The sequence below is a fragment of the Nerophis ophidion genome, linkage group LG10, assembly GCF_033978795.1.
Source record: "Nerophis ophidion isolate RoL-2023_Sa linkage group LG10, RoL_Noph_v1.0, whole genome shotgun sequence".
Classification (NCBI taxonomy): Eukaryota; Metazoa; Chordata; class Actinopteri; order Syngnathiformes; family Syngnathidae; genus Nerophis; species Nerophis ophidion.
The window spans coordinates 10071262-10095323 of NC_084620.1; the positions used below are offsets into that span (position 1 = coordinate 10071262).

Consider the following 24062-nt stretch of genomic DNA (forward strand, 5'->3'; position numbering starts at 1 on the left):
GGGTTAGTGCGTCCGCCTCACACTACGAAGATCCTACATTCCTGGGTTCAATCCCAGCCTGGGGATCTTTCTGTGTGGAGTATGCATGTTCTCCCCGTGAATGCGTGGATTCCTTCCAGGTACTCCGGCTTCCTCCCACTTCCAAAGACATGCACCTGGGGATAGGTTGATTGGCAACACTAAATTGGCCCTAGTGTGTGAATGTGAGTGTGAATGTTGTCTGTCTATCAGTGTTGGCCCTGCGATGAGGTGGCGATTGTAGCCCGATTGTAGCTGAGATAGGCGCCAACCCGCGACCCCAAAAGGGAATAAGCGGTAGAAATGGATGGATGGATAAAGATGTAGATGGCCCAAATCTGTGAATATTTGTAATTTCGGTAGAACGTGCTTTGATTTTGATTGATTGATTGATTGATTGATTGATTGATTGATTGATCAATTGATTGATTAATTGATTGAAACTTTTATCAGTAGATTGCACAGTACAGTACACATTCCGTACAATTGACCACTAAATGGTAACACCCGAATAAGTTTTTCAACTTGTTTAAGTCGGTGTCCACGTTAATCAATTCATGGTATATTTGTTGTGTATTGTCAATATATTCTGTTTGTGTGTTCAGTTGAATAAAAAGCAGGGTTATAAAGCAGTTGAGCTCAGTGACTTAGGCAAGAATACACTCAAAAATGTTATCAATATTTATAGTTATACATGTCTGGATAACGTGATTTATCTGTCGACAGAATAAGTGTACAATAAACCAAACATATGTTTTTTAATATTCCACAGTTATATTGTGTTTTGTTTGTTTTTATAAGGGAAATGTAAGCCAAATATACGGTGTTGGCAGCACATGGACGCATCACTCGTACGTTCAATAAAATGTTGCCTTCCCTGACGATCGGAAAGAAGGAAACCAGTAGAGGATATATTTGCAACAAATACTTTATAGTTGCCCATTTTACGGTAAATTGATCCAAAATATTGAAAATGTAACTATATTCACCCCAAAACGATTATATTGTTGCACTATGATTTCTCGCGTGGTAAAATGTAATACACATACACAGCGTGAATGAATTGTAGCAGCCTGGTCGCAGTCCTTGAATGCATCACAGTGCAACTCAGCCTGACCGTGTTGTCCTCCATTGTTGTCAGCTCCGCGCAGGCCCGAAGCAGCGCAGCCGCTCTGAGGTAAGGACCCTACCGCGCAATCTCCAGCTATTTCAGCCCTGGCGCAGCCGCATCATGCAACCCGGCAGCGTTTGGGACTGGAAAGATGCTCTCATCTTTGCACGTTGACAGCGAGCCGTGCTGCGAATGTCGCCTCGCTTCTATTGCATTGATGTCTTATTGCAGGACCAAGAAGCTGAAAAAGGACAAGATAGGCGGCAACAGGGCCGCCAAGCCTGTCCTGGCGGCAGCTTTTATTGCGTTATTATCATCACGTTTTCACGCTAACCTCCTCGGTTATGGTAGCATACATTCTGCGGCCGTTTAACGTGCGATTATCACAGTGCAATAACCAATTTATTACCGCGTTAAATCCCTGCATTTAATGAAAATTAACGGCTGGAACCGCCAAAAGGTTAGCAAGTTAGCCGGTGAGCTAAAATGTAGAAGATGGCTAGCATGATTAGCATAGCCTAGCAGTAAACAGCTAACCGGCGAGTACAGTACGTTCCTGCCACCCATTGACGCGCGAAAATGCGACTAAGTTTGAGGGGGAACAAAAACTTTTAAACAAGATTTTTAAATTGGAAAAGGCTTTAGTGGTTAATATAGCTACAGGCTAAAGTAAACACCAATGTCTTTATTATCCAAACAACACAACAGCAGCCGGCTGAACTGTCAATGCATGCACTCACACACATATCCCTTTGCCTTGAGTGTAGTCCACAACGTTAACAACAATGTTGTTGCAATTAAAAAAAACAGGAAAATCCTTTTTACCAGGGGTCTCAAACTCAATTTACCTGGGGGCCACTGGATGCAGAAACTGGATGATGCTGAGCCGCAAGAAAAGATTTCTTAAAAAAATCTAACATGTACTTTTTTAAATTACTTCACTTTCTTTGAATTGCTTTCCAGCCCTAGCAACATACTTGCCAACTCTCGCGGTCTTTCCGGGAAACAACCGAATATCAGTGCCCCTACCGATAATTTCTCGGAGAAATCATTCTCCCGGTTTTCACCCTGACAATAACAATTAGGGCATGCTGAGATGGCACTGCCTTTAGCGTCCTCTATAACCTGCCGTCTCGTCCGCCCCTCCAGCTTGCCGGCCCAGTCACATTTTCGACATCTTCGACACTGGGGGGGGGGGTGTATATTGTAGCCCGGAAGAGTTAGGGCTGCATGGGATTCTGGCTATTTGTTCTGTTGTGTTTATTTTGTGTTACGGAGCGGATGTTCTCCCAAAATGTGTTTGTCATTCATGTTTGTATGGGTTCACAGTGTGGCGCATATTTGTAACAGTGTCAAAGTTGTTTATACGGCCACCCTCAGTGTGACCTATGTGGCTGTTGATCAACTATGTCTTGCAGTCGCTTATTGTGTCTACTGCAGCCATTTACAACATGTGGCTGGGGCTGGCACGCAGTTTGTACAGGTTGTAGAGGGCTTTCAAGGCAGTGCCTCCACGGTACCACCATAATAATGTTGTATGGGTAAAATTCGGGAGAATGATTACCCCTGAAAACTAGGAGTCTCCTGGGAAAATTGAAGGTATACAAATATAACGTCGTACAGCGCCATTCGTATTAACCTCGAAGGCCGCACCAACATTACCTTTTCATATTAAGGTGCGGGCCGCAAAATAACGTCTCGCGGGCCGCAATTGGCCCGCGGGCCCCTGCTTTATACCTTGTGTTGCTGAATATCCATCCATCCATTTTCTACCGCTTATTCCCTTTTGGGGTCGCGGGGGCGCTGGCGCCTATCTCAGCTACAATTGGGCGGAAGGCGGCGTACACCCGGGACAAGTCGCCACCTCATCGCAGGGCCAACACAGATAGACTACATTCACACACTAGGGCCAATTTAGTGTTGCCAATCAACCTATCCCCAGTTGCATGTCTTTGGAAGTGGGAGGAAGCTGGAGTATCAATCAATGTTTACTTATATAGCCCTAAATCACTAGTGTCTCAAAGGGCCGCACAAACCACAACACAAACCACTACCTGGAGGGAACCCACGCAGTCACGGGGAGAAGATGCAAACTCCACACAGAAAGATCCCGAGCCTGCGATTGAACCCAGGACTGTGCAGGACCTTCGTATTGTGAGGCAGACGCACTAACCACTCTTCCACCGTGAAGCCGTTGGTGAATATGTGTAGCATATTTTTGAATAGCCTGGGAGAAGTTCTAACCAACAATCCTTCATCGGCTTATAGATAGTACTTTATTGATTCCTTCAGGAAAATTAAAATTCCAGCAGCAGAGTACAGAGTTGAGATCAATTTAAAAAGTAAATAATTGGGGTATAAATGGAAACAGGGCTTCACGGTCGAAGAGGGGTTATAATAATAATAATAATAATGGATTAGATTTATATCGCGCTTTTCTATTGTTAGATACTCAAAGCCCTCAAAGAGAAGTGGGAACCCATCATTCATTCACACCTGGTGGTGGTAAGCTACATCTGTAGCCACAGCTGCCCTGGGGTAGACTGACGGAAGCGTGGCTGCCAGTTTGCGCCTACGGCCCCTCCGACCACCACCAATCATTCATTCATCATTCATTCACCAGTTTGAGCGGCACCGAGGGCAAAGGTGAAGTGTCCTGCCCAAGGACACAACGGCAACAATTTGGATATCAATTGGTGGGAAGCAAACTTGCAACCCTCAGGTTTCTGGCACGGCCGCTCTACCCACTACGCCATGCCGCCCTTAGTGCGTCTGCCTCACAATACGAAGGTCCTGAGTAGTCTGGGGTTCAATCCCGGGCTCGGGATCTTTCTGTGTGGAGTTTGCATGTTCTCCCCGTGAATGCGTGGGTTCCCTCCCACTTCCAAAGACATGCACCTGGGGATAGGTTGATTGGCAACACTAAATTGGCCCTAGTGTGTGAATGTGAGTGTGAATGTTGTATGTCTATCTGTGTTGGCCCTGCGATGAGGTGGCGACTTTTCCAGGGTGTACCCCGCTTTCTCCCCGATTGTAGCTGAAATAGGCACCAGCGCCCCCGCGACCCCAAAGGGAATAAGCGGTAGAAAATGGATGGATGTATAAATGGAAACAAAATAGAGAAAAATTACAATAAAAACAAAAAGCAACAATGTGAATAGAAATCCACCCATTCATCCATTTTCTACCGCTACAATCGAGCGGAAGGCGGTGTACACCCTCGACAGGTCGCCATCTCATGGCAGGGCCAACACAGATAGACACACAACATTCACACTCACATTCACACACTAGGGCCAATTTAGTGTTGCCAATCAATCTATCCCCAGGTGCATGTCTTTGGAGGTGAGAGGAAGCTGGAGTACCCAAGGGGAACCCACACAGTCACGTGGAGAACATGCAAACTCCACACAGAAAGATCCCGAGCCCGGGATCGAACCCAGGACTACTCAGGACCTTCGTATTGTGAGGCAGACGAACTAACCCCTCCTCCACCGTGCTGCCCGTGAATAGAAATATAACAGTAAAATTAGAATATAACAAGAGAAACTAGGCAGTGTTACTAAACTAGGCATTGTTATTGTTTTGCATCTCCTGTCATCCTAGTACCCTCCTCCCCAGAAAAGAGTTGTACAGTCTAATGGCGTGTGGGACAAAGGAGTTTTTGAGTCTATTTGTCCTGCACTTGGGATGGAGCAGTCTAGCACTGAACAGGCTCCTCGGGTACTGATACAACTATGGAGAGTGTGACTGGCATCATGCAGGGTGCTCACTAGTTTGTCCACAGTCCTCTTCACTGCCACCGTCACCAGTGAGTCCAGTTTCAATCCAGATCGTAGAACCGGCCTGCCTGATCAGTTCCTCCAGTCTGGAGCTGTAGAACAGAACACTGGCAACCACAGACTGGTAGTACATCCACAGGAGTTTTTTACAAATGTTGAAGGGGCACAGCCTCCTGAGGAAGTACAGCCTGCTCTGTCCTTTCATGTACTGATGGTCCGTGTTAACAGTCCAGTCCAGCTTATTGTCCACCCAAACCCCGAGGTACTTGAATGAGTCCACGGTCTGTACCTCGACTCCCTCGATCACAATAGGTTGTGACCTTGGACTCAACCTCCCAAAGTCAATGACCAGCTCCTTGGTCTTTGACGGATTATGTCTCGGTTGTGCCTTTTCCTCAGCTGTATTATAAGTAGGCTTTGGGAACTTTTTCCCCAAAAAAACAAGTCTTAAATTACCTAAATTATGAGTTAGGAGGTGAGGGTAAACCGATATGAAAAGTTCATATAATGACGGTTATTGCCATAAAATTCATCACAGTTGTCATTATCACCACTGTATTGTTGAATGTGTTCATACATTTCTTAACACACACTGCAGGGTTTCCCACACATTCATTTATTTGTGGCGGCCCGCCACGAAAGAATTACGGCCGCCACAAAACAAAAAAATATATATACATATACATATATATATATATAAAAAATGTTTTGTTTTATTTATTTATTTTTTCGGCTTTTGACTCGCTCGACCGCTCATAAAATCAATGAGACTCTGTCTGTGAATGGAGCTTGCAGTTCCATATATAAATATGTAAATATTATATAAATATTTATATAAATATGTACATAAAGTGTTGTAATTATATTCCAACTCCGCGTTCTTGGTCATCGCCGCCGCCGCATGGGGCACTTTTTCGCGACGCTTTTCGCAAATGACTCCGAAATGCTACTAGCTGATTGCTGTTTCTCATTTATTCACAAAAGCAACATCTTTTTGATGTGGTCTTGCATTTTCTCTCTGTCCTTGCTAAAATATTTAACCCTTTTGGCAAAGTCAGCAACCATACATATTTTTATAATGGCTGCTGTTGCAATTTCTTCCATATTTGCGAGCCCATCCGTGTGCAATTGGCGCAACCATGTACTCGTTGCAAATATGCAAACAGGATGTGATGTAGGGGCCCCGACTCTTCAAACTTGCTTTGCCCGTGTGTACAGAAAGTAATGTAATCAAAATGGCAGCTTCATAGGCCTTCCAGTGGCACACAATATAAATGATTGAACAAATTGTGTATCGGCTGGGGACATCTCTGCGCTGCTGATCCGCCTCCGCTTGGGATGGTTTCCTGCTGGCTCCGCTGTGAACGGGACTCTCGCTGCTGTGTTGAATCCGCTTTGGACTGGACTCTCGCGACTGTGTTGGATCCATTATGGATTTAACTTTCACAGTATCATGTTAGACCCGCTCGACATCCATTGCTTTCCTCCTCTCCAAGGTTCTCATAGTCATCATTGTCACCGACGTCCCACTGGGTCATTATTGTCACCGATGTCCCACTGGGTGTGAGTTTTCCTTGCCCTTATGTTGGCCTACCAAGGATGTCGTGGTGGTTTGTGCAGCCCTTTGAGACACTAGTGATTTAGGGCTATATAAGTAAACATTGATTGATTGATTGATTGAAATTAATGAAGCGTTCGTACGCCGAGACATTGTTCGCACACAGGGGTATACTGTATTTGGTGTGAAGGCTTGTAGACTGAAAAGGTTGAAAATAGAGGCGTTTGTAAATTGAGGTTCCACTCTAATTGCAATTTGAAACAACTTTTAAGAATTTTACTACGATTTATCATTATTATTACACTAATCATTACATCTCTGGATGCAACAAATGAGAAGTAAAAGTGGGAAATTCTACCACCTCAAAAATTAAATGCTACATCTCACGGGGCTATCAGTAAATTCTAATCAACTCCCAACACTTTTTACTTGGATAGTACTCTAGATAATTATTGTGTTAATAATCATAACAGTCCCAATTATACACAAGACTAAGCTTTTAGGCAAAATGAAAATATCAACACAATTATTTTGTAACAATAGTAACACAATTAATTATTCCTTGTATAACGTACAAATGTTTGAGCCAAAATAAAAACTCAATAGCGCAAAATATGTACAAAAACTAATATTGAATCCAATTAAAATCCTTTGCCGTTTTGCCCCCGAAGTCCTTCATCGTCCTATGAGTCATTTACATTGAACAAAACACCAATATTCTCATCACACTAGTATAAATCCAATACAGATACAACCCAAGTATTGATAATATTGATATTTGGATCCATCCACCTGTAAATAGAAACATCACAATAGCTGCATGTTACATTCCAGCTGTAAAAAGCCTACTTGTGGTTGACTTGTGTTTTTGGTGTGTTGTTTTCCCCCACTTGTACATGTACACTCCTGAGAAAAATCTTGTGAACAATATTAAGATTATGATTAAAGTTATTGTGTGGGAGGTTATAGGGGCTATATTAAAAAAATTACACTTTATTCACTAACCTTATTGCAAAAACAAGTAACTAAGCATAATGCATGATATCCAGTTACAGAAAACACGACAAAACACAAAATTACTTAAATTCAGAATGGCTAATATCATCTTATACTAAGCCAACAACTGGGAAGATTTAAATTTCATGTATCTGTATTTCTAAAAAAAGTAAAAATGATTAAACATATTGAGTAATGTACCAACATGAGCATGTTAAAGAAAAAGGTACAGTACAAGCAGTGATGTTTACAAGTAAGCCTGGAGGATATATTGTTGTTATCGATTTATTCCAAAAGCTTCCTCAAAAGCTTGCACCTTACTTCCTTCACAGCACACCTACTGTGGCAAAATATGGCTAAAACTAACAAGAGTGAGATGTTTGTTACAAAGAAAAGTGTTGTCAGTACTGTGGTTTTGCTGCAACTGGCGTGGGAGAAATGACTGCACAATTCAAAGTAAATTTAAAAAAGGTAACAGCACAACAAACTTATTCCTGCATTAGAAACTGAAGCCTTCAGTCGAGCGCGGGAAATACAACTGTTTACAAGGCGGACAAGACGGCAAAAACAAACAAACTACAATACTAAAAATCAGCCTACTGTGGTGGAATCATTTTATGATACCATGTATGATGAGAAAGAAGCACAGTGGAGAACGATAACCAAAGCAGTGGCTCTGCACAATGCCAAGATGTGCGAATGAAAAAGCCTACGTTTTTACACTTCAGTCTTCTCAATGTTTTACTTGATTATTTTTTTGCATAGCATGTACCATACAACATTTTTATTTACAGAAGTATTTTATTCAAGACAGATGTTTTAAGTTTTCACTATATTATGTTGAAGATAATTATTTAGTTGCATGCAATGTTAAATGCTACATTTTTGTCAACAGAAGTATTGCTTCCCACAGGAAGCTCTATATTTAGTTCAATTAAAATTATTCAATTAAAAGTAAACATTTTGATTGGTTTAAAAAGAACATCATTATTCAAAATATAATTATGCTAAAAGTGAGATGCCATGTATGAAGTGTTATTTCAATATACTAGTTTTTGATCAAATAAACAAATAGCTTGTTTTGAATTATTTACGTCATTTGTATTCAATGGTTTGATTAAAAAGTAGAGGAAAAAATCGTAAATTATATATTTTGTGAAAAAATCAGAGATAGAAGTTTTAAGCCCAGGCCTATATCCAAGGTACAATAAATCCAATTGTAATATATAGTGTGAGTCCACTTTATTTGTTGGATCTAAAGTCTCCTTTGATGCCTTCATCTAACTGTACACACATGATCCACAATGTAAGCACATGAAATTGATAAGTCATCTGATTTGATCTGTCGCCTTACATTATGACATGCATCTTATGTATCGCCAGTCGTAGTATCCAGCCGTCATGGAGGATCACGCTGTTCACCAGGCGGAGCACATGACCACCATCGAGGCCAGCGCCGTCAGCCAACAGGTTTATCTGCAACAAGAATAAAATTACCTATAGAGTCAACTATCTCACTCCTACCTGCTTGTAGGTGCATGTGACCACCTTTGGCGACACATCCATGATGAGCGCAGATGAGGACTCTACTTCCTCACCTGATGACGACCCCTACGATGACACAGACATCCTCAACTCGGCCGGGAACGATGAGGTGACCGCCCACCTTGCAGCTGCAGGTTAGAATTGTATTTTTACTCAGGGTGTCCCGATCCGATACTGATGTCGGATATAGGCCCGATATCAACATACATGTTCTCCCCGTACCCCGGCTTCCTCCCACCGCCAAAAACATGCACCTGGGGATAGTTTGATTGGCAACACTAAATTGGCCCTAGTGTGTGAATGTGAGTGTGAATGTTGTCTGTCTATCTGTGTTGGCCCTGTGATGAGGTGGCAACTTGTCCAGGGTGTACATTGCCTTCAGCCCGAATGCAGCTGAGATAGCCTCCAGCCCCCCCCCCTTTGCCCCAAAAGGGACAAGCGGTAGAAAATGGATGGATGGATGGGATTATATTGTCCTGCATTTAAACTCCATTTAAAGCTAGTGTCACTTCTGCAAGTGGCCAGAAGATGGAGCTAATGCATTTATATTAGCCAATGTGCCTCTTTTTTAAAAATAAATCATTGTTTACATTTTTTATTTTATTTTTTTTTAATTGAAGGGTTAATCGATATAATAAACTCCATTTAGGTCCCGTCGGCATGGCTGCAGCTGCCGCCGTAGCAACTGGCAAGAAAAGAAAGAGGCCTCACATCTTTGAATCCAACCCTTCCATCCGCAAGAGGCAGCAGACACGCCTCCTCAGGTAAGAAGCAGTGTTAATTTTGACGACAAAATTTATTTAGTTTTAGTCATGGTCTTTTGACTAAAATGTAGTTTAGTTTTAGTCATAATTTAGTTATTTAAATTGTTTTAGTTAGAGAATAAGCGGTAGAAAATGGATAGTTTTAGTCTAGTTTTAGTTGACGAAATATCATAAGATTATAGTCGACAAAAACTACAGTAGATTTAGTCGACTAAAGGGTAATATGTAAACTTTCCCTTCTATTTCTGAAAGTCAAACCAAAACAGCGGAAAAATCACCGATACAAGTCGTATTTTGATGAAAATCATGTCTCAAATTTAGTATTTCACGAGTAAGCCGTGTAATAAACGGGATAACGTCAAGTGAGTTGTATGTTGTGGAAAATGCTTACCTGTGTGTGGATTTCGGGGCGATTTGACTGTAAATGTCGCTTCAAGTTTGTTGTGCTTTTCCCCGTAATCCTCGCGCTGCATTTCTTACACTGCGTCTTGTTATCTTTGACGTCAAATATAAAATTTCCCCATATGTCCTTTCTCCTCTTCCTCCCCGGCGTTGACATGTTGTCTTCTCCTTCTCAAACGCAAACTACGTTTACATAACTTCCATACCACGTCGCTCTAATTGGTTCTCTTCCCAACTCCTCCCGCCTCTTCCTAACGAAATTAGTTCCGATTGGATCTCGTCTCTGGCAGAAATTTTCGTCTCGTTTTTATTCGTTGACGAATATGTCAATACACCTCGTATTCGTCTTAGTCCATGTAACTTTTTTTAAATTTAGTTATTGTCTCGTTTTAGTCAGAAAAAAAAGTAAAATTTTTCGTCAACAAAATTAACATTGGTAAGAAACAAGCGCAAAATAATAATTTGCAGTTTAAAATTTTAGGAATGAGAATATTTGATGTTTGTTTGAACAGAAAGCTGAGGGCCACACTGGACGAGTACACAACCCGAGTGGGTCAGCAGGCCATCGTGTTGTGCGTCTCTCCATCCAAGCCCAACCCAGTCTTCAAGGTGTTTGGTGCTGCTCCTCTGGAGAATGTGGTGAGTGCCTGACGCTTTTTTGAGCCCTCTGAGCTTCTTGTTTTTAAAACCAAAATAAAAGTGGGGTGTGCTCCATACTTCATAGTAATGTAACACTATTGTCATATATTTTTGTTTGGGTACCCATAAGCGATGGAACGCATTGTGGGGGAAAAAAACAGTTTGATTGACCTGACATGTTACAAAGCATCTGTGTTGCTTGGATTATATGTTTTTTCTGTGTGTTACTTTATCAGTTTTAAAGTGTGTACGTGTTCTAATCATACACATGTGACTCACGGACAGAATCACAGAATATGCCAATTGCTTGTATTCCAACACGTGACTTCTTCCCGGAAGTCAAAACCAGTGGTTATCAACCAAGCTAAGATGGCTGCAAGCAAGCAGCGCACAAACTATTTTAGTACAAGAAAGCTTAAATCTTCAGACATATTGAACTAATGTGCTCCAGACGGCATTCTACGCGGCAAAACAGATGGAAACTTGGAAAATCATGGCAATCCACAACTTATTTGTGTGTGGCTTGCTCAAGGAAAATGGTATTAAGAATCTTCTGGATAAATAAGCATTGTTTTTGCTCGGGTAAGGTTGAATTTCATGATTTAACTTTGCGTGAGTTTGAATGTTGTCTGTCTATCTGTGTTGGCCCTGCGATGAGGTGGTGACTTGTCCAGGGTGTACACCGCCTTCCGCCCAATTGTAGCTGAGATAGGCACCAGCGCCCCCAAAGGGACTAAGCGGTACTAAATGGATGTACTGATATGTGTTGCTGTTGCATGTGCCGTTTATGAGTAGTGTGTTTTTCCCTGTCTTTATCAAAATATAACTATAGATGCCGACGTTGTGTATGTAGTTAAAGCTTCATTTATGATTTTTGCCTTCGGTACAAGCTTAACCATTTTAGATTTTCTTCAAAAAAGGCTAAATGGCGCTTAGTAGCCTTTGAGAACAGAGCTAACATGACCACCACGCATATTTTATAGACGGGATGTGAGCTGGATTTGACGTTAGTTAAAGGCCTACTGAAACCCACTACTACCCACCACGCAGTCTGATAGTTTATATATCAATGATGAAATATTAACATTGCAACACATGCCAATACGACCTTTTTAGTTTACTAAATTGCAATTTTTAATTTCCCGGGGGGGTTTTCTTGAAAACATCGTGTAATGATGACGTGTACGCGTGACGTCTCGGGTTTTTAGGAAGTATGAGCGCTGCGCGCACACACAGCTAAAAGTCGTCTGCTTTATTGGCATAATTATACAGTATTTTGGAGATCTTTGTTGCTGAATCTTTTGCAATTTGTTAAATTAATATTGGAGAAGTCACAGTAGAAAGATGGATTTGGGAAGCTTTAGCCTTTAGCCACACAAACACACGGTGATTCCTTGTTTAAAATTCCCGGAGCTGAAACTTTACTATGGATCAGAGCGCGGTCAAGCGAACATGGTTCCCGACCGAATGTCAACCAGCAGGTTTCGGTGAGAAAATTGTGGTTAAAAAGTCCCCACTTACCAGATATCAGCTGAGCTTGTGCCGTCCGTACAGCTGCCGTCGACTCCCCTGAGACATTGGCGTCAACACACCCGTGGATGTACACTTCCGACTATCAGGTACTGTTAAATTCACTAAAACACTAGCAACACAATAGAAAGATAAGGGATTTCCCAGAATTATCTTAGTAAATGTCTCTAAAAACACCAGAATCAGTCTCAATGCAATCGCGGTTTTTTTTTGTTTTTGTTTTTCTAGTCCATCGCTATCAATATCCTCAAACACGAATCTTTCATCCTCGCTCAAATTAATGGGGAGATTGTCGTTTTCTCGGTCCGAATAGCACTTTTTGTTGGAGGCTCCCATTAAAAACAATGTGAATATGTGAGGAGCCATCAACATGTGACGTCATCGTCTGCGACTTCCGGTAGAGGCAGGGCTTTTCTCCAGTTGCGAACTTTATCGTGGATGTTCTCTACTGAATCCTTTCAGCAAAAATATGGCAATATCGCGAAATGATCAAGTATGACACATAGAATGGACCTGCTATCCCCGTTTGAATAAAAAAATCTAATTTCAGTAGGCCTTTAAAAATCCGAGCAATATAAACGGAATCTACAAAAAATGGCATGAATGTTACGGAAATGTTGTCATTGTGTCTGGGACCGCTCAATTGTCTTTAAAACGTTCAACCCCCCCTCCTAAATTAAACAATGTAGAGACAGCAAGACAAACTGCGAACAAGCTACAAGGCTAATGCTAGATCAATGCAAGATCAATGTACAAACAGAAAGACAGTCGTAACCTGAGAGACTACACAGCTTCAAGGCATCTCCACTCAAAAACATAGCAGTCATCAAACGCTCATAAAAACAGCAGCACACTTCTTGCCTTCACAACAGTGCAAAACATCCTGTCAGACTGCGCCAACACAATCAAGGTTTCAAAAAACTAGTTTACCTAAGTACTTTCTACTTAAAGCAGTCTTTGGTACATTTATGTTCCAAAATTATTATGTTTTGACTTAAAGGAGACCTATTATGCAAAACCAACTTTTCTTATCTAATGGTACCTGTTTTTTTGTAATTGGGATTGGCATAAGACTGGAAAATGTGAAATTAAACCATGGAGGCAATACAGGAATATTAATGAACAATCCTGCCTTCTTTCATACTTCCTCCAAATGAGCCATTTGGATTTTCACAATTTGTGACGTTTTTCAATTGCTGACATTCCCAGATATCTCTATATATGATCAAGTTTTACCTTGAGAGCTTTGCACGAGTTTGCCATTGTCATCCAACCTTGAAGTCAATAAGTTCCTTCTTTTGCTCTATCCTCTTCCTGTGGTACAGACTGGGTCATACATGCACATTCATCCTACGCTTTTGCCATTTCTAATAAAAAAAATACCATATAGTTATAACTTATATATCCTGTATCTGTTGACCCGATATAGAAAATGACAAAGAGAAGACGCTGTCAAAGTGGAGCCACGTAAATAAGACCACTCACAAAACGGTGCATTCTGAAGAGACTGTAAGAAAGCAGGTTGAAGATGTTCTGTAAAATATAATCTAAGCAAAATTTTGACCAAATAATCACCATTACACATTATGTAGTCCACAAGGAAGTGTTTTAAATGTAGCAAATTATCATAATACGAACCCTTTAAAATACTGCTCAAAATGTTTAAATGATGCACCATTTATTGTAACAATTTTTGCATTTAATTAACATACTTTTACGTTGTGATTTTAACAAAGAAAAGTATTGCTGATAAAGTTTAGGCTTCACTTTATGTTGATGGCATATAATGTCTTATAAAAATTGTACTTTTAAATTTTTTTGTTGACACTACATCGGGGATCGGAGCTTGAGGATCCATTTTTGAGTTTTATTTTTAAGATATTTTTGTAAGAACCACAACTGATTTGGTATACTTAAAAACAACAACAATTTATACTGAATAGAAAACTATGTCACAAAACCGTAATAAGATCCCGATTTTGTGAAGTGTTCCATCCCTAGCAACTCTACGTTATACAGCGCTACATGTGATTTTAATTTCTTTTCGGTGATTTTCCTCCAGGTGAGGAAGTACAAAGGCATGATACTGGAGGACCTGGAGAACGCCCTGGCGGAGCACGCCCCCGCCGGGGGAGAGTTGGCCTCCGAGCTGCCCCCCCTCACCATTGATGGCATCCCTGTCTCTGTGGACAAGATGACACAGGTGAGCTTCACACAGACTTTAAAGCACATTCTTGATTTTAGACCGTTAAGTTGGTGGCACATGTAGTAAGATGTCTTAACCAGCAGAGGGCGCCAAGTGACATCCAAGCATTGCAGCATTGCTTCAGTTCAGGGGTTTTTTCTGAACTTGTTAATAAACACATGACCTCTGCGAGATAAAGCGCTACATAGCAGGTCGCTTTCTCGCCACACGCTCCCACGGGATGATAGCTTGTTTACTGCCGTCAGCGCGGCGTGCTCGCCGGGGGACTGGGCTTGTTTTTCTGTGAGACTGTGTTGGCTCACAGAGGGGAAGGGCTAGTATGTGGAGCATCTGCAGCAGGTGAGCCTATAATTGCCATCACACACAACTACAGCCATGTTAGGTAGGGCCAACATCAGCGAAGCTCCGCTAAACGCTGAGGATTAAACCGGGTGGGGTTGCTGGGAAGGACGTGCCACTTAACTCGCTGCAACTGTAATTAGGCCATCTGGCTCTTAACAAAAGTATCGGGACAGCTAATGGAAGAACATGTAGCAGGAGGGGGCGATGATGCCATATGCTAAGCACCGCCCCCAACCCAGCCTGGCAGGAAGTGATGACATGACGGCTAACGGCTTACCAGGGCCCCGAAACTGTGCATTCGTACGCTCAGCAATGTCCACAATCTGTCCACACGAGCCATATTGGAGTAATGGAGAGAATCCAGGTTACAAAAAGTGCTTTACATTGTACCAAAAACTTGTATTAGAGCAACAGACGCCTACTTTGTTACTTATTACTTACTTAACTTATTGACTGCAATGGCAGACTGGCACTAAGCTCTTTGGGTAAACCTTTACTATACAGTATATTGATAATCCGCTGATGTCTCACCTGATAAAAACGTGACAAATAGGGCAAATTCCAAGCGGCTCGTTTGGGAAAGTATTAAGTAAGGCAAGATAGCTTTATAAATATCCCCGCAATGCCTCAACGGTTTGATATCAGCTACCTTTAGGTAGGAAAAAAATGCTTTGCTTTTGCATAAATTCTTGGCACCTCCACTCCCCAAGCAACAAAACAAGAGGCGATGATGATTAGTGTTTGAGGGCTCGTCTCTTCGCTGCAAAGCACAGCAATCAGCGTCTATATTTTGCCAGGGTTATTTGTTGTTGTTGTTTGCGTTAACAAGCTCCAATAAAGAGGCTTGAAGTTTTCCGGCACTTCAAAAGCTTTACACTTGGCCGCCAAGGTCTGTCTGACATGTTGGTCTGGTGCCACACTCATAGATCAGGCTCTTTTTAGAGCTGCTATTTGCAGGCTCTGACTGCTTTAGCGGCATGTTCACGATCAATACGCACCTCAAGGGCGTCATCCTCATCTTTTTACGGTCCATCACAGGCCCAGCTCAGAGCCTTCATCCCGGAAATGCTGAAATACTCGACGGGCCGGGGCAAGCCCGGCTGGGGCAAGGAGAGCTGCAAGCCCATGTGGTGGCCCGAAGATATCCCCTGGGCCAACGTGCGCAGTGACGTGCGTTCCGAGGACCAGAAACAGAGGGTGAGGTCATGTGACAACAACAACTCTGTCTCATCACTTTTACACAAACGAATGAAGCGCCACAATAATGGCATAAGAATTTGAATAATAAATAAAAAACATGGTTGGTTATAATTAAAAAATATTAGTCATTATATCCATTTTATTTTGACTACAAAAAGAGAAACTTTTTACTTGTATTTTAAAAACAATAAAATCAATCGTAATACTATAAAATTATTAATCAAATCTAATTTAAAAAATAAATGACCAATATGTTTATATAATAACAGGACACATTTTTTTAAAGGTTTTTATTTGTATTGTTTTTTATATTGACTTTTGATTTTTTTAATCAATTAAGAATCGTTACCAAAAAAATAATTAATTAATACTTATACAAATTGGTCACAATACAATCGGTAGAAAAAGGATGGGTGGATAAATTTATGTCATACCAACTTTATTTTGGTCGTATACATTTAAATTACAAAAATAACATATGTTTATTTGTTGAATAAAAATATTATAAAATCTGTCAAAATACCATAAAATATTTTTAAAAGATCAGCAAAAACAAATGTGACTTATATAAATTGATCAAAATAACAATATTTTGTCATGAAATGCATTTTATTTTGGCCACAAAACAGCAGAATGTATTTTTCATTATTACATAAACCTTGGAGAAACATACTAAAATCATTAGAAATAGCAAGAAACATGAATATTGTTTTTTATATAAATATATTGTTCATTAAATACATTTTATTTTTAAAATACCTGTGAGTGTGAATGTTGAAAGGGACAAGCAGTAGAAAATGAATGGATAAAATGTTTGAAAAAATCAGCTAATACTAAAAATGTTCGCAAAATGTATAAATTGGTTATATTATACATATATATATATATATTTATATATATGTGTGTGTGTGTGTGTGTGTGTATCATTAAGTACATGTGTTTTTTATTTTATGAATACTAAAGAAAATGCCATATATAATTTTAAAAAACCAGGAGGAACTATATAAATTGGTCATTTGATATGTACATGTTATATAAATGCCATTAAATCAATGAAAATATCACCAATTATTTAAACCGATGAAAAGAAGCTTAAGTATTTTCTTTTTATTCCAATTTGATAGTACCCCATTTTCCGGACGATAGGGCGCACTGCCGATGAGTGGGTCTATTCAGGCAAATTAATACACTTCCTTGTGGTCTACATAACATGTAATGGTGGTTCTTTGGTCAAAATGTTGCATTGATTATTTTTTACAGACCATTTCCAAGTCGCTTTCTGACCTTCGCTTCAGGATGCGCCATTTTGTAGCCGGCCTTTTTTACGTGGCACCACTTCGACAGCGTCTTCTTGTCATCTTTGTTGCACCGGTGTAGCATGCAAGGACCCACTATGCCGGTAGTTTTTAGCGCTTACATAGCGAGGTATAAATTAGAAGTTTATGCTACGTTATATTAGAAATGGCAACAGGGGATAATGGATGCCCCATAAAAAGAAGATAATGAAAAATAGATGCTTATCGATTACGTCATCGGCACAGACTACAATGGCGGACTCACACAAATTTTCTGGACTTACCCAGGTCCCAAATACACGTTAGCAGGCACCAGAAGGTAAGAAAAGTTGGTTTTGCATAATTTTGCGATACAAAACGCCAGACAATATGTGTGCTAATAGGAGCAATTTGCATTAGGCGCACCGGGTTATAAGGTGCACTGTTGATTTTTGACAAAATGATAGTATTTTAGGTGATCCTTGTAGTCCGAAAATACAGTAATTAGCGTTAAAGCATTAGTAGGATATACCTTTCTGTGTACCTCATAGAGTGATCCATGGAACGTATTTGCTATTCCCCTCAAGGTGTCTTGGACGCAGGCACTGCGGACTATCGTAAAAAATTGTTACAAACAGCACGGTCGTGAGGATCTGTTATACGCCTTCGAGGACCAGCAGATCACCACCACAACCACCCAGCACCACCTAACCACCGCACAGAGCATCGCCCACCTGGTCCCGACTCAGACGGTGGTGCAGACCATCAACAATCCCGACGGCACAGTCTCGCTCATCCAAGTCGGTACGGGCCACACGGTCGCAACGTTAGCCGACGCCTCAGAGCTGCACGTCAACTATTCCACGGTGGCGGACGGCGAGGTAACAACACGGCAGTCGCATTGTAAGGACTCTTGGAGACAGGTTCCGATAAAAAGCGCCTACCGTCTCTTCGAGGTGGAGTCGAATTGGGCCACCCTGCAAGGCGGCGAGATGACAATCCAAACCACGCAGGCCTCAGAAGCCACGCAGGCGGTGGCCTCACTGGCTGAGGCCGCCGTCGCCGCCAGCCACGAGATTCCAACAGGAGCCACCGTCACGATGGCGCTCAACAGGTCAGTTGGGGTAACATAATTTGTCATGAAAGTCGGATAATACATATGTTAGAAATCTAATCCATTGTTATTATGTGGTGATATTACAAATATGAGTTTAAAATGTAGTTTGCAGTGTCACTGTTTATTGCTTCAGGACATGGCCACAACAAATTCATTTCTGCAAAGTAGGAATCCATCCATTCATTTTCTACCGCTTATTCCCTTTGGGGTCGCTGGTGCCTATCTCAGCTACAATCGGGCGGAAGGCGGTGTACAACCTGGACAAGTCGCCACCTCATCGCAGGGCCAACACAGATAGACAGACAACATTCACACACTGTTGCCAGTCAAATAAATAAAATATTTACATATCTAGAGCATACACACGATTACGACTTGCTTAATACGTTTTCCAAAATGTTAAGTGCCCTTTAGATATGAAATAACACTCATAGTCACCTTTTCTAAACAGCTTTTTTCCCAGAGATGTCACCATGTTGAACTCTAACTTATAATAATAATAATTCCCCCTTGTACAATATCCTGCCCTAATACCCTACTTTGCACTACTACCCTTCGAGTGCAATACGTTCGACACTGATTGTTATTTATTACTTCGGTACTCTTGTCTTGTTCTGTATATTGTACAGTGTTTTGTATTTCTACAGTGATTTGTATATTGTACAGGATTGCTTGTTATTTTTATTGGATAGTAGTCTGTTTATTTCAATTGTTAATTCAATTGTGTTATTTATTTTACCCCATATTTGTTCCCACAACCGCACCTTAAGTTGGAGTCTTTAAACTCGTTACATGCAAATATAACGACAATAAAGTCTATTCTATTCTATTTCTCTCCTTTAAGTCAATATAGTAATGCTGTCTGAGTCTGAGCCAATCAGTGGCCACAATACAATGCTCTGTGATTGGTTTGGTCTCCTCTCGTGGCCAATACTAAAGTAGTATTGATATTTTTACTTCTTTTATATATTTTTAGGCTTGAAAATATATAATGTCTCACATGTCTTAAAATGCTCTAATTGGGCCTTACTTTCACATTAAGCTAAAATGTAATCAATATACGGTGAAGTACGGGTAACTTGGACAGCAAGACTGTTTTTTTTGCGTTGCTAGGCTAACAAGCTGACATGTCAGCTGCGTTCTTGGTGTCATAGCGACATCTCACCTGTGGCTCTGTCCCAGCGGGGCTTGTTACCTGCACCCACCTGAGTCCGTACACCCCCACCCATCCTCGCCCGTGTTTGCAGGAACATTCTCCATTCAGTCTCCAATAGTTTATAGCTGTAGCCGGCGTGCTAAGAGGCTCCAGCTAATTCGGTCGGCCATGATCTGGTTAATAAAAGTGCTTTGTTAGACCCCGCAGCACCTGCCACCTTCAGAAGTCCAGACTGGAAAAGCCTCTTAAGACTTTTACCAACCCCCCCAACACACACACCCTAATAACTTGGCGCATAAACAGTGTCTACAGTTCTGCACACGTAAGCCTTACAAGGGCTGACACTTGAAATGTCTACTACGGGTTTTTACATATTGTGCTCTACTTGTCGCTAACAGTGAGGCGGCGGCCCATGCAGTAGCAACGCTGGCCGAGGCCACCCTCCAAGGCGGGGGTCAAATCGTCCTGGCCGAGACGGCAGCCGCTGTTGGTGCGCTAGCGGGCGTTCAGGATGCAACAGGTACACTTTTATGTTCATCACTGCAGTGTTATCCTTTGTGCTCTTTTATGTGTCTTCCACACCACAGGGTGGCAGTACATTTGTGACAGTGCTATATTAACGATGGCCACTAACCCAATTACACTCCTAAGCAGCGTGACAAAAGTTTAAGCTAGCATATTCGAGGCTAATCTACTCTGTGCTGATGCAACAGATGGCGAGGTTTTTGGGTACGCAACTTGTGGCGTCACATCTTCTCCTTATGCTATGCTGACACCGTGACCGTAATGATGACCTCCTTCATGCAGGGCATTCCTGCTATGACTTTTTAGATATATTACTAATGATAATATTAATACATGTATTATTTGAAGTATATTGTTTAATATTGACAGTACTTTGTTTAACACTAATTTATTTTAATGTATTTTTGATGACTTGTCAGTTGAAGAACAATGATTCCACAATTTAATTTATTTATTATTGTGTTCTTATTTGTAAACGTCAACGCGTCCAATCAATCAATGCAACAAATGAGCTCTCAGCGCCAAGTCAATCAATCCGAGTAAAGCCGTCGTCGGTTCCCGGGGGCTTGAAGAGCTTTGATCCACTCCATTACGAGCGCATGTTTTATCACGGCGGGGTCCAGCTGTCGCTAGACGGACCTTCATGTTCTCAAGGTTCAACATACGCACTTTGATCTTGTTTTTTACTAAACTAAGAGCTTGCTTTAGTTTAAGTTTAAAAGTCGAAAACTGTTTGACAACAAAGACGAGAAGGGCAATTGACCTTAGCTAATCACTGGAGTGGAGAGCAGGGTTTTTGAAGTGATTGGATGCGCGCACACACACACTTCTAACCTCTCAGCAACCATGTTGTGGAGTGGCCTATAAGCCCTCCTCCACACTGTCGCTAATCAATCACAATTAGCAATTCAAAAGAAAATACTTTTTCTATTTTACATTTATGACAAGCCTGCTTGTGACACTGACAGCTTGCAGGGTGGAGCCCCCGCCACCCCACGACAGCAGGGGTAATCCCCTCCAGGCACACCCAGCTGTGGGGTGGCCATTTTCATGCCCAAACATAAAAGTAACCCTGGGAATGTTCTTCCAGGTCTGGTCCAGATCCCTGTTAGCATGTACCAGACAGTGGTGACCAGCCTGGCGCAAGGCAACCGGCCCGTGCAGGTCGCCATGGCGCCGGTGGCGACGCGCATCGACAGCACGGTGACGCTCAACGGTCAGGCGGTGGAGGTCGTAACCCTGGAGCAGTGATGCACCCCTCTTACTGTGTACAAATTGCTTTTCAATTCCAGCCATCATCCTGGGGTTTAGGTATTTATTTCCTCTTTAACTTTGAACCAACCAAAACTGCTGAACCTGCACTCCTTTCCTCTGTGCTTGTAATCATCATCACCATGACGACAAATTACAGCTCTTTGATGTGTGCTCAGGAAGTACAGCAAGTCTTTATTTTTACGTCGATGAATTGCTTATTTGCAGTAAAGGCAGGCTTACGATATGACTCCAAAATACAAAATATTTTTATGTTTTAGCCTTTCTATCCATAATGTATTTTGAGCATTCTTATTGTTACCAATCCACTTGTCTGAGTGTTGTACAGATTGTAATTCCCTGTGTGGAATACTTGTCTTGTTTTGTTTACATGTAACATTAAAGTTATAATAAAATGAAAAAAACTAAGATAATTGATCTAAGTCAAATTGGGTAACAACAGCCATTTCCACAAATTAATGCCATTTGCTTGTTAAAATCAGTCATATATAATAATAAATAATAAAACACATCCGCCAACGTAAGATATGTGCCTACATGGCGGCCATCTGAGAGTTGGCCCACGTTCTAATTTAAGGCAATACAATATTATCCATGTGTCATCACTTTCTTAATTCTCAGTTATTTTAATGCAATTTACTTTATTAACAAAAAATGTGCTGTTAATAGACATATGAACTATTGTCAGTGTCCTTTTTTCAACCGTATGGCGTATTTTGCAAGCGTACGCAGCACATCTCAGCATTCTCGCTCTCATTGTCCCCGCATCATTGACAGCAGTGATTCTCAAACTATGGTACGCTTACCAATTGCTTGATTAAATATTTATTTAAACAAAGTGTTATTTTTCAAACTGTGTGTAATGTTACAGTTACAGAAAATATCACCTGATAAATCAAACCTCCACCTTGTTTTTAATGAATATGTAAGCCTACTACGCTACTGTATTTTTAATGTTGATCATTATGGTGGTATATGGAGAGCCAAGTATTTTTTGAGGTGGAACTTGGTGAAAAAAGTTTGATAACCACTTATCTACAACAATGAAATACCCTGTTGGCACTTAGCTCCTACTAGCTTAGACCTGCCGTAGGCACGCAAATAAAAGGGGCTTATGTACTTACATCTGTGGTTGAAACTCTCAAAATAAACTTCTGTCTTTTACCTCTAAATCAGATAATACACACATTAAACTACTCAGAATATGTTGTGACCCGTTAAAGACTACTCAAAGTTCCTAAGATAAAGACGAGTAACATTTTTGGCATAGAATGAGCAAATACATGAAATGTAACATTTATGCTAATAAACTGTTGACATTTAAGTGATTCAACAACAAAAAAGATCAAACATAAACAAATTATTTCATTAACAGGACTATGCTGAGATTTGAACCCCCAATTCATAGTTGAAATATCAAACGTGCAGAAAAAATTGTTAATTTTGTTCTTCCCGTGGCCAGCGGACGACATAAATAATGCAACTTCCTGAGGACTATGTTACCTAATACTCCACATTTTTCAGTGTGAATGTTAACTTGTTAGTTTTTTTTTAAAGAATTAAACTTCAAGCAGTCTTTGTAGTGGACCCCTCGATTTACAATGCCTCCATTTGCAATCTTTTCGGTTTACGAACCTTTCCATCGCACCAAATATGCTTGTGTGTACAAACGCTTCATTCATTTTGCATGCCGCTTGAAGCCATTGGAGACTGCCTTATTGATGACATCACTTCCTGTACAGGCGGACAAGGCCAATTTGAAGAGGCCGGGGCCCCCACATCACATCCTGTACACATCCTGTACAACCGGAGAGCTTTGACAGCGAGCGGCACTTCTAACTTGTTTCCACAATTGTCGGTCAGAGCTGTGTCAGCTTGTCCCAGAGATCACTTTGTGTGATCAGTAACGCTTTAAATGTGTCCAAACTCTCAGTCTCGCTTTGAGTTTGACTTTTAGCTAGTAAGCCTCTGGCCCGCTTCTTCACAAAGTCCACAATTACAACCATTGTTAAAAAAACTGATGTTATTATTGTTGCTGACTTTGCCAAAGGGTTATATATCTTCACAAGGGAAAGAAAGTGCAAGACCAGGTACAAAAACTGTTGCTCATATGGATATATGACTTGGTGACCATGCTGCAACCACAACGGAAAAACAATTTAAGGCGAGCCATGGGTGGCTCGAAAGTTTAAAAAGGTGACGGTATTCACTAGGGCTGTGAATCTTTGGGCACCACACGATTCGATTCAGTTCTTGGGGGTAATGATTAGTTTCGGATTCGATTTTCAATTTAAAATCTATACTTTTTAATAACATTGTGTGCCAGTTCTACGATTAACTACATTCCTCAATAAAATAGATAAACAGCTGTGATAACTTTCTATATTACTTAAAAGAAAACTGATTTTGTCCGACACAATCCTACCCAAACATTAAATAAAGTCAAATCCAAATAAAGCAACAAGAAAGGTATCCCACACTTCTCTTTTTTAAAGTAAATCTGCACAGCAGATATGGACATCTACGTCAACTATATTATTTGCCTGAGTGACTGGAAAGGACAGATTTGTTTTTCAAAAAATATTGTTTTATTTTTTTAACGACTTTTGATTATTTTATTTTATT

The 24062-nt window shown here is 41.0% G+C and overlaps 1 protein-coding gene across 4 annotated transcripts; it reads left to right on the forward strand.

The window, feature by feature from the left end:
* Positions 1-1095: 1095 nt before the first annotated feature.
* Positions 1096-23813, forward strand: nrf1 (nuclear respiratory factor 1). 4 transcript variants are annotated; one of them, XR_009808387.1, is made up of 11 exons: positions 1096-1195; positions 8849-8935; positions 9000-9144; positions 9660-9774; positions 10689-10815; positions 14408-14548; positions 15932-16090; positions 17955-18481; positions 20039-20160; positions 21256-21476; positions 23180-23813. XR_009808387.1 is itself a non-coding variant. In XM_061912251.1 (11 exons), exons 2-11 carry the CDS (start codon positions 8867-8869, stop codon positions 21414-21416), a joined length of 1491 nt encoding a protein of 496 aa, XP_061768235.1. In that variant the 5' UTR covers positions 1100-1195; positions 8849-8866; the 3' UTR covers positions 21417-21850. The 4 variants fall into 4 exon arrangements, 3 of the variants coding, with proteins under 3 accessions (XP_061768233.1, XP_061768235.1, XP_061768234.1); XM_061912251.1 differs by lacking the exon at positions 23180-23813 and having other exon boundaries at positions 1100-1195; positions 17955-18248; positions 18324-18481; positions 21256-21850; XM_061912249.1 differs by lacking the exon at positions 23180-23813 and having other exon boundaries at positions 21256-21850.
* Positions 23814-24062: the final 249 nt, after the last annotated feature.

What these genes read in the sequence shown, in the direction of transcription:
- nrf1 (XM_061912249.1), top strand. Translation starts at nt 8,867, where the DNA reads ATGGAGGATCACGCTGTTCACCAGGCGGAGCACATGACCACCATCGAG. An exon ending in CTGCTCCTCTGGAGAATGTG is followed by an intron (nt 10,816 to 14,407) that starts GTGAGTGCCTGA and finishes ATTTTCCTCCAG; the next exon opens with GTGAGGAAGTACAAAGGCAT. An exon ending in GGGCGTTCAGGATGCAACAG is followed by an intron (nt 20,161 to 21,255) that starts GTACACTTTTAT and finishes ATGTTCTTCCAG; the next exon opens with GTCTGGTCCAGATCCCTGTT.